Here is a 15435-nt window from a genome sequence, read left to right as displayed (position 1 = left end):
TTATGGATGAAGGAAAAGACTAGGAAAGCAGTTCAGTGGTCTCTGTTCATAAGATATGCTGAGATAACTCTTGTATTGAACAGAACGCTGCTTCTCCAAATGCTTTCACTGGTTTGCAGGAGGTAAAGGCTGGCTGGTCCACCCTTATAACAGACCTTTAAATTATAAGTTTAAAGTCATATCTTAAAGCAACTGCTGAAAGAAAAATAAACTGGTTTCTTCAGGCTTATTGTGGTTTTTACTGTAGAGAGCTTCTGGAGATCAGATGGCTTCTCACTATTTGGTCCACACCTCCAAGCTATTCTGTTACCTGAGATTCAATCACAGGCAGGAGGCCTTTGTCATCAACAATTAGTCATTAGTCACAGAGCAGTTATTGGCTGAATCTCCATTTGTACACACCTGCTCATCTGCAAACTACACTTCAGCTACTGCTTCCACAACTTGCTGTGTAAATGGCACTTAAAATGAGTTTCAGGTTGCTTCCTTTTAAAAACTGCATTAATCCTTTGACAATATTTGATTTTTAGAACAGTTTATTTTTCCCCATTTCAGTCCACAATTTAGGACAGAATGATAAAAATACCCTGTCTTTACAATTCCCAATCCACCATTTACCTGATGACACTGCATCTCTGTAACTATCACCTGGATTTGAAGACCTAGCCATGAAAACACTCTTTTTTTTTGTCATTAGTTTTTTGATTGATCTTATGTACCTAATAAAGACAGGGCATATTTAGAAACACAGACTGGTCATAGCTCATCTCGTCTATGCTGGCTACAAAAGGAGCAATTCAGCTGATGCCATTTCCCTGCCATTTTTGCTGTATCATTGCAATGTTTTTTCTTCTAAGATTGTGATTCAGTTTCCTTTAGAATTCAATGATTAAACATGCTTCCACCACACTCTTCAAGTTTTTAATTCTGATAATGAAGGATGTTGGTCCTACTGTAATGTCTTGTATGCTTCCAGCAGTTGTTGTATAATGTTGCCAACATGCAGGATTAAAGATGGGGCTATAGTCCTTGGATTTCTATTGAAGTATGTATTATGATTGTTTCTTGGGGATTAACAGTGACGTGAGCACTATGCTATAGGTACTCACTGCCATATCTCTGCCTGCTGCATTACTCATAAGCCTAGATGACCAGCTTTCGTTGAATAAAGAGTGTAGGAGAGAATACAGAGACAACAGTAGGTATACTTGAAAATGAGGGGCTAACCTGGTGGACTTTTACACAGCAAGGCTAAATGTGTGGCAAACAGCAGAAGCACAGTGCCATACAGACAGAGCTAAGTGGTCTCTTAACCAACAACTCAAGCATTAAGTGCTCAATCCTGTCATGCACAGCAGTGGACTAATGGGAGGAGGAGAAGACTCTGAATATACCCACCTTCTACAATGGCAGAGCCCAACAAATATCTGCAAAAGCACAGGGTGAAGTGTTGGCAACCGTCTTCAGCCTGAAGTGCTGAGTACAAACTCCTTCACAGCCTCTTCAGGACCACTTCACCACTGCTCAAGGACACTTAGGACTGAAAAACAAAGGGTGGCCTTTCCAGTGACCAGCACAGCTTATGAATGAATAATAAAGAAAGCATTGATACGAGTCTATAGCCAAATCATTTCACTCCATATGACATCAGGAAAGGGATAAGCGTATTGGAGATGACAAAGGCTACATGTCTCAACCTCGATTATAAAACTGTTTTCCGTCCCCCAATTTAAATTGAACTAGTAAAGCTAAAAAGAACAGTCAATATAATTACATGAATTATTTGCTGTCTTCCCTCTACTTCCTATCAACTGTTCTGACTTAAGTTCTAATCAAGTATGAGAGAGTTTCTGATGTATTGAGAATAATTGTACCATTTAATTCACCTATAAGTGTTTTCTTAGCCTCAGAGTGTATGAGGTGATTATATAAGATTCTCACCACAACCATAAAAATGTTTTACACCAATTGTTAATGAAGTCATTTCGATGCTGTCAAGGAGATATGAAAAACTGTTTTCAGGCTGGGTCTGAGTAGTTAATGCTTAAGTCAGAAGGTTGCTGTGGAGACATGGTGTGTCCCACCAAAGATTTCATACTCCAGCCTACACTCAACTGACTGGTAGCATTTTCTGATAATATGGGCAAATACTGGTGTTTGATCAGAAAAGCCATACCAATTGTTTTATAAAAACCTTTCATTGTTTTGTTTCATTACTGAACATAAACATTTATTCTGTGATTCTACTGTGATAAAATTCAATTACATATTGTCATGCTCACCTTCATTGGCTGGGGCATTGAATATGAAAGTTGGCAAGTTCGATTACAAACATATAAAATTTCACTTGTACCATGTTTGGAATATTGCATGCAGTTCTGGTCACTACACTATCAGGAGGACATGGATGCTTTGGAGAGGGGCAGAGAAGGTTGACCAGGATGTTGCCTAGTCTGGATGGTTTTAGTTATGAGGAGAGTATGGATAAACTCAGATTGTTTTCACTGGAAAGACCAGCACTGAGGGGCAATCTGATAGAGGTCTATGAATAATGAGAGTGGTAGGTAAGGTGGATAGTCAGAAGCTTTTTCCCAGGATGGAAAGGTCAACTGTAAAGGGCACAGGTTCAGTGAGAGGGTTAAAGTTTAAGGGAGAAGTGGGGGGAAGATTTTTCACCCAGAGGGTGGTGGGTGCTTGGAATGCACTGCCAGTGAAGATAGTGGAAGCAGGACATTAGCAAAATTTGAGACATATCTTGATAGACACTTGAATGGGAGGCAAACAGAGGGATAGATATTGTGCATGGGCAATAAGGAGCAGGTCTAAATAAGGAGTAGGAATCAGCACAGGCTTGGTGGGCCAAAAGGCCTGATCCTGTGCTGTATTATATACTATAATGGAAAAGTACTTGGGCTTAATTTAGGTTTATATGTCTGCCATTTTGTTGGGTGTTTAACACGTGGTGCAGTGAAACCCTTGTATTGGACCAGACCAAACCCCCTCAAAATATATGTAAGGTGTTGAAATCCAGATGCAATTCAATTGGTCAAACTATCGATTTTAATCAAAACACACTTTATTTTTGCACTACAGTTAAAATACAGTCAAAGTAAAAAATAAAATAATTAGCTAAACTGTAACTTTATCAAAATGCTTAATAAGATAACAGATATATTAACTACTACTAATTAACTGTTCCAATACAGTAACATCCTGTAAATACACCCTGGGCAAATGTGAATTCAGTAGAACATCTCACATGCAATTCCAGCAGCAGGAATAGAAATCTACCTTTTAGCTGTAATAGAGAGAGAAATAAGAGCTTCCATTTCAAGTTTCATGATGCCAGCAACTGCTGAAAGTTAAAACTAAAAACCTGATTGTGTGAAAGTTTGACCCCACCCAGTCAGGCTGCTTTTATTGTTCCAACTTTAAAACAAACCCAGGCCTCACAAGCAGTTTACCTTATTGGCTTTGGAGGAGACTGCTCATCACCTCTGTCTCAATCTTTCTTCACAAGAAAAATGATATAATACACTTCTTTAAGCTGAGTATCATCACACCTTGGACTGCAAAAGGAAGCAATGGGCTATAAAATCTTGGAGTCATTGTGTTGTTTTATCAATTGAGTTCCCAGTTAAAGTGAATAGTTTTGTTATTACTGTGTCATTGATTATGTATATGGGTTAATGGTAATTCCTCACTAAATGTGTTAGCTTATTTAAAACAATGGAACACACTGCAAGTTATGAAGCAAGCATTATAGCAACTACGTGGGCAGTTTGCAAACTCACAGCCGATCAACTAGCATGCAGAGCCGCAACATTGTATACACACAATATGTGATATCTTTAAAGGTAAACTCTGTTGAAAGAAAGGTACACATTCCCTCTCCTTTCCAAGTGAAAGGTTGACAATGTAAAATAACAAGTGAACCTGTAAGTCTCTGTAATGTGCAGGTAATTTGCTGATACATCCAGATATGATGATGATGAATTTTTCCAGAGAAACTGTTAAGTTTTCTCACATGGACTCCAGTCACTGTTCCAGAATCTGCTCATCCTGTAGCATTATAGCCGAACTTTGTTCCAAATTAGCCATTGATCACTTTCATTTCAGGCTGTTTCAAGTGGTCAAATCTTAGCTTTATTGCTTTATTCTTTAAAAGTTTCTAGCTCTTTTTAAACTTATGGCTTTTCACCTTGGATTTTTAAAAAATCCACCTGAGTTTTAATTTGTGTTGTTCCAATATACTTTGGTGGCTGGCTCAACAAAACTATCCAGACCTTGAATTTTCTTTTCATTTTTACTGTCTTGGGATCCAAAACCTCTTCCATTTGTTGCTTTTGTGGTTGTTCAGTTTCCACTGGTCCTGCTTGGTATCTTCCCCTCGATTGCTCCTCTATCATTGCTGGCATTTATACCTGAAAGGACTGTCTTAAACACGATTAGCAGCTCTTTGTTGTGTGTGCTGCATATTTCCATCCGATTTTGCTGGTCTACCATTTTCTTCAGCTTTGCTTTGAACTCAAGCTGCTGTTTATTTTTGTAGCTGCTTCTGCTGAGCCTGAGCAGTATTACGTGCAAATTGTTATGGAGTTGCCTGTGAATGGGGAATCTTTCCATAGGTTTGATGATACAGAGTAGTTCATCTTGTGTCCTTTGTTTCCTTTTCAGCTCTTCATTGTACTTTGTGAGCTAAGTGGAGAAATCCTCGAAAAGGTTTATTATCTCGGAGATTATACTGTCAAGGTGGATTTATCCCAAGCTAATAGTTCATCCTTTGAGAGTCAAAGAGATGTACGGCATGGAAACAGACCTTTCAGTCCAGCTCATCATGCTGACAAGATATACCATATCCCTCTGAACCCTTCCTCATCCAGATGCCTTTCATAGAGTCGTACAATTGTACAACATGGAAACTGACTTCTTGAATTTCACCTCTTAATAACAGAGAGCTGAGGTTTTAGCCAAACTAATTCAGAAGAAAGTGCAATGTTGTATTCTTCTTTCATATTCAGTTCTGCAGGTATGAGGAACTTCAGTTATGCAGATAGCTTAGTACAGTTGACACTGATTTCTTTGGAAAAGGGAAGACTGAGTGACTTGATAACAGTGTTCAAAACCATGAGAAACCTAGACAGAATAAATGGAGTAAAACTGTTTCCACTGATGGAAGGATCAAGAACTAATGGGCACAGCTTTCGGGTAATTGGAAAAAGAACGAATGGAGATATGAAAGAAAGACTTTTCACACTTTGGTCTGCCTGAGAGTGTGGTAGAGAAATAGATTGTTATCTGAAAGGAAGAGTCCATAAATGCTAACATGGGGCTAGATAAAGATTGGAGCTGGAAAAAGCACAGCAGGTCAAACAGCATCAAAGGAGAAGGGGAATCTATGTTTCATGTCAGAAGTAATATGGAGAAGGGAAGGTATATTACTAAATAAATTGCTTATTAATTGAGTGTAGACATAATGAGCTGAATGGCCTACATCTGTGCTGCTCCCATTCTGTTTAAGCAGGAGAAAGACAACCCCAGTGGTTAGCTGTTTAAAAATCTTTTTGTTTCTGATTTAGACATTTAAAAATCTGTAACCAAGGAAGAAAATGAAAATGTTAGTACTTGCACTAACTGTTTCAGATTGAATCTAAAGGAAGATAAAAGGAAACACTAATTCCAGGGGCTAAAAAGCAATATGATCGTGAATTAACACTTCCTGGTATGTAGAAGCCAGCGGCACTATTCGAAGTCAGTAGCGTTGTTTTTGACAAGTTTAATCAAACTGGACGAAGTATAAAAATTGTCACACTTCTCTGAGGTGCACACTGGGAATCAAGACCTGGGCGGCACGGTGGCACAGTGGTTAGCACTGCTGCCTCACAGCGCCGGAGACCCGGGTTCAATTCCCGCCTCAGGCGACTGACTGTGTGGAGTTTGCACATTCTCCCCGTGTCTGCGTGGGTTTCCTCCGGGTGCTCCGGTTTCCTCCCACAGTCCAAAGATGTGCAGGTCAGGTGAATTGGCCATGCTAAATTGCCCGTAGTGTTAGGTAAGGGGTAGATGTAGATGTAGGGGTATGGGTGGGTTGCGCTTCGGCGGGGCGGTGTGGACTTGTTGGGCCGAAGGGCCTGTTTCCACACTGTAAGTAATCTAAAAAAAAAAAAAACCTGCTATTTCCGGAATCATCCCAGAAGTTAGAAATGTTATCAAAACTCAAAATTCCCCAAAGTGCCTGTCTTTTAGCCCCAGGTTAACAGAAAGCACAGACCAGGTTTCAGAAATGCATTCTAGCTTGAGGAAAGAACTCTGAACTATCAAAGTATGACATTACTTGTTAAAATTGTAACCTCCTTATATAGCTCTGCCAATGCGCACACACAGAAGGACATTAAAAAATTGGTTTTGTGGAGGGAAAACAGGGAACGCAGTTCCACGATCCCTGTCCACAGGGTTCACTGAGATGATCCTTTTGTTTGTCTGGACTTTCTATTCATCAGTCTCTCTCTCACTCACCCCCAAGTGTTTTCTAGTTCCTTGCAGGAGGCACAGGGTCACAAATTATAATGTCTCTGATTTATTAATTCAAAGCCACAGCTTACAGCAACTGGTGAGAGAAAATAAACTGGCTGTCCTCAGACTTTGGGTACTTTTTAATGCAGAAAAAAAGATATCACCTCCCCTTCCAAAAGTCCAAAAGCTTCTGGCCATATCATCCACATACACAAGATGTTCAGCTGCCTGCAAGACAATCACACAGTTAATGGCAGGTAGTAGACTTTTGTTATTAACCACATGGTCACTACTCCACAGAGCAATCAGGTACTTGCTGCCAAATGAATCTCACTTTGTTCAGACCCATTGGTGCCAGTTTGAATGCAATGAACTTCCACCACTGGTTGAACAAACAAAGTGTAAGCAACATTCACAATAAGTGCTCATGGTTTGCTTTTAAAGAGTCCAGCCATTCCATCCACAATCCTTGGTTTTTAAAACTGTCCTTTTTTCACTTCAGGCCACAATCAAAAACACAGAAAAATTTGACAAGGATGTGAACAATGTCAATCTTTAACATCATGGGCAAGAGGGTTTGCTATGAAGCATTTCAAAAAAGGAGGCTGCTAACAATGAGAAGCAATTGTCAATTCTCTGAAACTGAGCTGCTTCATGTATTTCACTTTGTTCAGAAAAAGCATTGTGATGCTGCCAAGATGTTTAATTTAAGATATGGCTGCACAGACAGTGGAATATCTTATTGCTCAACACTATCATGATGACTTTTCATTTTTTATGTTCATAAAATTGTTACGTTTTGGGACAGTGTCTTTAACTGAGAGTAAATTAAAGGGGATCATGAGTCCTGTTTTTCAGTTTGTCTGATTTTAAACCCAGATGGTTTGATTGTTGGATTTTAAAAAGGTCCAGGATTGTTTTATGAGTAGGAAAGCGCATTATGTTCACACTTGGAGACAATGGCAACAGCCTCTGTGCCAACGATGTGCTCTGAGCCTCCAAAGTCGCAGAAAAGTGTTCAGAATGTCAACTTGTAAATAGTTATGCTTTTAACTGTCCATTTGACTCTAAAAAGAAAGAAAATTGGGTTTGTATGGGTGACTAATCAGCAATTCTACATGGACAAAGAGCCCATGGGATTCACATTGCCATGGAAATGGGCTTTGAGATGGGAAGGATTTCCAAGATGCTGCCGAGATCTCTCAGACACTGTTAGTGGTGCTAGGATTCAGGACAGGAAAAAAGTAACTAGAAGCTAAAATTCTCAGTGGTTCGCCATTTTGGATACAGTTGGAAGCACAGGCTCGGATTGAGAAGACCAAATTTTTGGAGAATTAGAATGAGGCAAGAAGTTTTGTCTTGCTGTAGCTCAAGGAGGAATCTCCTGGAAAACTTTCGCAATAAAAGAACTTCTGGAATTAAAAATTTTCCAGGCTGGGAATGGAAAAGATCTCAAGTAAACCAGTGAGAGATAAGAAATGTCTTGGAGTGAATATCTACCTGAAGGACAATATAATAAATATCTGATACTGAGTAGGTTGTATCAAAAATTTGTTTTGTAGTTTGATGCATTAGTTACCTATGAATATAAAGTTTAATAAGTAGACCGTTGTTACAGTAAATGTCTTTAAACATAATGAATATTCTTTCTTAGACAAGAGTGTGATGCTGGTAAAGCACAGCAGGAACGTCCTCCCACCCAGCCTCCTGTAAAAATGCTATCCCTTATTCCCAATTCCTCTGCATCTGCTCCCAGGAAGTCCACTTCTACCAAAGAACACACCAGGTGGCTTTCTTCTTCAAATACTGCAATTTCCCCTCCCACATGGTCGATGATTCCCTCCAGCACATCTCATCCACTTCCTCCACCTCTGCCCTTGAACCCCACCCCTCCAACTGCAACAAGGACAGAACCCCCCCCCCCCCACCCCCATCCTCACCTTCCACCCCATCAACCTCCATATATATCGTATCATCCTCCGCCATTTCTGCCACCTACAAACGGGCCCCGCCACCAGAAATATATTTTCCTCCCCACCTCTATCTGCTTTCCATAAAGACCATTCCCTCCATGACTCTCTTGTCAGATCCATGCCCCCAACCAACCCACCCTTCCCTCCTGGCACCTTTTCCTGCCACCACAGAAATTGCAAAACCTGTGCCCACACCTCCCCCTCACCTCTGTCCAAATCCCAAAGGAGCCTTCCACATCCATCAGAGTTTTACCTGCACTTCCACACATGTCATTTACTATATCTGTTGCTCCCAATGCAGTCTCCTCTATACTGGGTAGACAGGGCACCTACTTGCAGAGTGCTTCAGAGAACATCTTTGGGACACCTGCACCAACCAACCCCACCACCTAATGGCCGAACACTTCAACTCCCCCTCCCACTCCGCCAAGGACATGCAAGTCCTGGGCCTCCTCCATCACCACACCCTAACCACCCAATGCCTGGAGGAAGAATGCCTCATCTTCCGCCTTGGGATCCTCAAACCACACATCAATGTGGATTTCACCGATTTCCTCATTTCCCTTCCCCCCCCCCACCTTATGTCAGTTCTGACCTTCCAACTCAGCACAGCCCTCATGACCTGTCCTACCTGTCCATCTTCCTTCCCACCTATCCACTCTTCCCTTCTCTCTGACCTATCACCATTACCCCCACCTCCATCTACCTAACGCACTGTCAGCTACCGTACCCCCAGCCCCACCCACCCCATTTATATCTCTACCCGCTCGGCTCACAAGCCTCATTCCTGATGAAGTACTCTTTTCTGAAAAGTCGATTCTCCTGTTCCTCAGATGCTGCCTGACCTACCGTCCTTTCCCAGCACCCCACTCTCTACTCTGATCTCCAGCATTTATAGCCCTCATTTTCTCCTAGTATTTTTTCTTAGGACCTGGTGCAGAGGAGTGAATTGGCTGTCCTCCTTTTAACCTCCCCGGTTGACTACAGCAAAGATTTAATGTTCTTTGTTAACACAGAGCTAAATCTCACTCCAACTGTTTCAACAGAAAAAGAGTAAGGAGCTAATTACAAGTCTCTCTTGAGTGAAAGAGAAGAGGAATTTTTTAAGACACAACGTAAGACTCAAACAGGCAGATGTTGATACTAGGTTAAAAGGGGTTGTGTCCAGTACAAAAGGGAAGAAAGAAGAATACTTAATTTGAAGTCCTTAGGGTTTGCTTAAGGTGTAATGTGTTAAACTGAGACCAGAATTTGACAGGCTATCCTGGATCATTCACCAGTGTGATATTGTAGATATCATTGAGTTCCTTATGTTTGCATACTTCACAAATTTATGTTGTCAGCAGTTGATTTATTTATCCTGAGCTAAAGATAGAGAACGCTTCTTCTGGTTCTCTGGTAAAAATGTATTTCTTGTGCTTTGCCAAAGTATAGGTTTGAAATAGGGGTTGTTTATGTCTTCCATGTGTGGGCCATCGCTTCCAAGCTGGATAATTATGGATTTTTTTCATTTCCACTACATGAAACTCATCCATAAATTGTAAATTAAACATTGGACATACAGGTCCCTTCATATCTACCTAGTTTTGGTCTCTTGTCTTGTTACTTTCCGTTCAGACAATTTTGCTTATTATTCCACATTGATTTCCTGGAGCTTATTGCAACAAGTGTTGACCATATTGTCAGTTTTTCCCCCCTTTTTAGTACCATTTCTAGTCATGAAAGTCTGAGGCATTAAAATCAGATAATGGAAGTCAAAGGTTGATTGTCCATAGTTCCTCATTATTATGATCATTATGTAATGCCCACAAAGCCATGGTCATAATCTATTGAATCTTCAACTCATAACTTCATTCCTGCCTCAGACCATTTGTTTTGGGATCACACTGAACAATGCCTGTATTTGGTATTCATTTGTCTCAGGAAGTAATGACTTCACATCTGACTAACAAACTGTGTATGCCTTTACAGGTTAAACATGGGACAGAATGACGTTCTTACCTTTTACGATGGTGATGATCTAACAGCAAGAATATTGGGCCAGTACACAGGCACTCATCATCCGTTCAAACTGTACACAACCATGGCTGATGTCACCATTCAGTTCCAATCTGATCCGGCAACCAATGTGTTTGGATATCAGCAGGGATTTGTCATTCATTTCTATGGTGAGCCAAAGATTTTGCTTGTCCAATTAAACTCAACAATTTATTTCGCTGACTGAAAACAAGCAGATCCTGCTTAGAAACTGCACTCAAGACTGGCTCAGGTTTCACTGTAGAATATATCTCTCACACTTGGGATATTCTTTATACTTGTTTCAGTGAGGTATGAGTCGATCCTTTTCCTCAGACCACCAAAGAAATGACAACCGATAATTAGACTGCGGTAAATGTTTGCCACAATAATTACTATTATTGTAGTATTCGTGGTTTGAGAGCCAATGTCATTCATTTCTATCAAGCTCCTACAGATTTTGTTCATGAACTTTATTCCCCACTGGTATGGGGTGAGGGAGAAACAGGATTACAGCTGAGCAGTTGTAATGAGTCAGGAGTGTTGTGCAGTCTGAGCTATGTATGTCCCCATAGGCATCATCAATCACAGCTGTCCCTGCAAGTTGGAGGCAACATGAGTTCTTGCAGAAAGCAAGCTCCCACAGACAAATCCTCTGAAATTCTCTGATTAAGAGAAACTTAAGCTCAAGTATTAATCTGCACTGCATTTCTTGTCAATCTTCCAAGAATCTGGCATCATGGTTACTAGGCAGCTTCCGAATGTAGTTGATGAAGCCTCCGATCCTCCCATTACTGTGGGAGGTTTTTGTTCCTTCAGTTTTCCCCCACCTGCTACACTCAGGCTTTATTTCTCATACAACTGGTAGAAAGTTTCCTTAATCGTTAAAGGTCAATCCTACGATTTATTACTGAGCCACTAATTGCCTTTGTTGTTTCATTAAGCTGAGTCAATTTAAGAACTGTTCTAGCAAACAGATTTGACATATAATTATAAAATTCTCAGCTGTGTACGCCAATCAAAATAATTAAAACTGCAGAAACCACGATCTAAAGAGACCTGCTTTAATCTTCTGAATGATTGATGGTACTGTTTTAGAACTGGAAAATAGCTTTGATTTCATCTTTCAAGATGATTTTGGCTGCAATTTTCCAAGAAAACTTAATCAGAGTACTCAGGATTTTAGCATCATTAGCAACAGTAGAATGTATCTTCTCTGATGTTTTGTGATAGGAATAGTGTGGAGCAATTTACAGAAATCAAAGCTGGTTGTATTCTTCCTGTTCACCCTTAAGTTGGACTCCTTCTGCATTTACATACATTGCTCCAACATTTCTAATTAATCGTTACTCCCATTTAAAACGGTTGTTGTAACATTTCACAGTGCATTCTAAGAAAGTGACATACTTTGTTTTGCTTGATGGTTATTGTGGTTCCAATAACCCATGGTCACTGGCAGCAGAACCTGGACAATGTTCAGGCTTGGACTGATGAGTGGGAAATGGCAAGTGTCAGATAATGATCAAGTCAAACAAGAAGAAATCTTACAGTCTCCCTTTGATGTTCAGTGATATTGTTATCACTGAATCCATCATCATCAAGAACAACCTGTGGGTTACTATTAAGCAGTGACTTAACTAGACCAGCCTTGAAATACCATGGCTGCAAGCGCAGGTCAAAGGCTGGAAAGTCTAAGATAAGTAATTCATCTCCTGACTTCCCAAAGCCTGTCCACCATGAACAATACACAACTCAGACATGCTCTCCACTTCTCTGGATGAAGTAATTTCAACAACGCAACAAGGCAGCTGCCATGTGGATACACCAACGTCTCTCGGTTTCTCTCTTTGTAACATAACATGAAGATCAAAAGGTAAATGGCTGCTCAGCCACCAGCAGTGGGGAACCTATTAAGGCAATTAAAGATTCAATTAAGGCCAATGTTCTGTGGTCAACTGGAAATTTCCTGTTGGCTGCAGGTCCATTTCCTTTGGCAGCTAAAGCCCAGGGACCAATGTGGGAGGACTGGGGGTGAGGAGGAACTGCTAGTACTCCAGCACTGCTTTAAAACACCCCACCACAGATTACATACCGAGGTGATCACCACTATGGCTCTAGACCGCTCTGAGAAGATCATCTTCCATTGCAGCAGCATCAGGATTGTGGCCAGTTGCCATCTAACCTTTTCCAAATATTTTCAAAGGGAGTCTTGTTGAGGTCCTTACTTTCTTCTACATATATTAGCAACTCCCACTTCTGTGATCAGTGAATGCTGGAGGATCCTCTGTGCATCCATCAACCTGGAAGTCTGCCTTCCATCGTAATCCTGATCCCTAATGGACCAGCTCATAATAACTAACGTCGAGTGTTGATATGATGCAAGATTGGAATCCATAAATGCACATATTTGGCCTCCTGACCCCAGAGCTAATGCTTGTTGCTCTGTATTTGGTGTACTTTCTAAATATTTAATGGTGTGTACATTACTTCACCAGATTTGGTCAGCATTCATAGTAAAGCATACACTGGGACCTTAAGTACCTTTGCTTTCCTTCACTACATCCTTGACATTCCACAATAATCTGTATGTTCATCAGGGCTATCTGCAGTGTTTTGAAGAGCTATTTTTAATCGTTGGTTCCAGGGCATCCAATATTGCTTTTATTGGTATAGATTAATGTTTTTGAGTACTCCATGCCATTTAGAACTCATACGTTTGTTTAACTGCTGAAAATGCTTTTTCTTTACATGTCTGGTTCACTGACATGTTTAAATCAGGCAGGTTTTCCATTCAATTTAAAATTGACAGCTCTGCTGAGATCAGTGATGCGTGAGCTGTTGTAGGGATTGATGGGTGTGCATTCATGCTGCCTTAAGAAAAGAAGGCACGATTTGCATTTATATAACACCTTTCATGACTGAGCAAGTCCCAAAGCACTTCACAGTCACTGAAGTACTTTTGAGCTGTCATCACTGTTGTAGTGGAGGCAAACACAGCAGTTAATTTGTGGACGTACAGCAGAGAAATTAATGACCAGGTAGTCTGTGTACGAGCTGTTGACTGTAGGAGAAATAGTACCAGGAAATGTCCCCCTCCTCCACTTTAAGCAAAGCCCTAGCATTTTTCACGTCCAATTGAGCTGGAAGATGAGGTCTTAGTTTATGGATTTAGCCAGAAACTGGCACCACTAATAATGCAGTAGCCCTCAGCACAGTACCGAAGTGTCAGCCTGCATATAATAGTCTACCGTTGGTGACAGAAAGCATGATCATTTGAGAAAGTTTCATCACCCATTTGCAAAGGAAATCACAATCACCTGAATTTCTTTTTCAGTAGCAAAATGAATCAAAAGGAAATAGCACAGTGATTGAAGTATTTTTGAACTGTTATTATCGTTCAGCTTTTATTGCTAAAATTGGGTCTTAATGTAAGTCTGCAATTAAGATCAGCAGTTGGCCTTAGCTTTAAAGGAATGATGGGGAAATCTTTCAATAACAAACCTGTCTTTGTGTCAAGGTGACCTTTAAATGAAGAACATTACAGTGTGCAAAAAAAATGTTGTGTTTTTGTCTCAAAAATCAATATCTTAAATTAAGGTATTCGAGGATGAAAATAAAATATTATTTTAGTCAAATCCCAATACAATATGTAATTAGACTCAGTATTGTGAAGCTGTACCAGTAACAGGTCTGGAGTTTATTGTTCCTCTCTGGAAATCTCACTGACAATGAACTGTGCACAACATAAGTGTTTAGAATGTAGCATAAACAAAACTTGAAACATTTAACGTGCTGTGCATTCTTATTCATTCTTTAAGCACTTAGCAGCTCTGAGTCTATTTGACAAAATGGCATTGAGTAAATAAAATGAATTGGATCAAACAATTTAACTGTTACTGTATATTCTCCCAAAAAGGGCAAGTGAAGCATAAGACAGATTCTACTTAGAGTCCATATTCTTGTGAAATCATACGATACGAGCCAGCACTGCAAGTGTACATGTGCAATTTAAAAGAAAAAGAGGCTGCTAATGTGGAATTATTTCAGACTTTGAACATCAACATTTTGTATGTAACAGCTGAGCTTCAGCAGAAAATTAAAATCCTTCATAATCAGATTGTACTATTATGACAATTGCTGCCAAATTATCTGATTTGGTGATATCGAAAAGATACTTGAAGGGATATGTAGTTCTCAGAAATACAGCATTTAATTGATTGTTTCCTTACTTTTCAACTCCCTCTCTTCTATTACTATTGTGGATTTTGGGGCTTTACGGTCACAGTTACCAAATGCAGACAGTTAATGATTTGTAGCAATTTTCAGATAGTTTATTGAGTTTAAAGAGCAGCAGTTTGTACATGGTACATTAGTCAATTAAAGAAAATGTACAACCATGACAATTGGGGATGGATGGTTCACTGATAGCAGAGAACAAATAAGCTGTTGGAGTGAAATGCGTTGCCCTTATTAAAGTTGTGGGGGCAGCATCTCTGGACGAAATGATAGGGAACTGTACCCTGGTTCTTATTCCACATCTGAGCTGAAAATGTGTTGCTAGAAAAGCGCAGCAGGTCAGGCAGCATCCAAGGAACAGGAGAATCGACGTTTTGGGCATCAGCCCTTCTTCAGGATGCCCGAAACGTCGATTCTCCTGTTCCTTGGATGCTGCCTGACCTGCTGCGCTTTTCCAGCAACACCTTTTCAGCTCTGATCTCCAGCATCTGCAGTCCTCACTTTCTCCTCTTATTCCACATCTTTTGGTTCATCTTCCATCCGGAGAAGACAGCTCTGTTGCCTACTAGGTCTGCTGGATGAGGACTGCTCCCTGAGGACAGCTCTCTAAGAACTCCCCAGTGAGTAGCCTCTCTGCTCCTGTGCACTAATTCAGGTATCACATTTCCAGGGGGAAAATATTTTCTCTGTCAATCAA

The 15435-nt window shown here is 40.4% G+C and overlaps 1 protein-coding gene across 5 annotated transcripts in view; it reads left to right on the top strand.

The window, feature by feature from the left end:
• Positions 1-15435, top strand: part of sez6b (seizure related 6 homolog b) — a 904580-nt gene that overhangs the window by 811151 nt on the left and 77994 nt on the right. For all 5 annotated transcript variants that reach the window (XM_072589689.1, XM_072589687.1, XM_072589686.1 and 2 more), the window contains exon 10: positions 10458-10654. In XM_072589689.1, coding sequence (XP_072445790.1) covers positions 10458-10654 — 197 coding nt within the window. The remainder of the gene's footprint in view (positions 1-10457; positions 10655-15435) is intronic.

The sequence above is a fragment of the Chiloscyllium punctatum genome, chromosome 19 (assembly GCF_047496795.1).
Source record: "Chiloscyllium punctatum isolate Juve2018m chromosome 19, sChiPun1.3, whole genome shotgun sequence".
Classification (NCBI taxonomy): Eukaryota; Metazoa; Chordata; class Chondrichthyes; order Orectolobiformes; family Hemiscylliidae; genus Chiloscyllium; species Chiloscyllium punctatum.
Note: the sequence above shows the minus strand (reverse complement) of the source record. Positions and strands in the feature narration are given on the sequence as shown.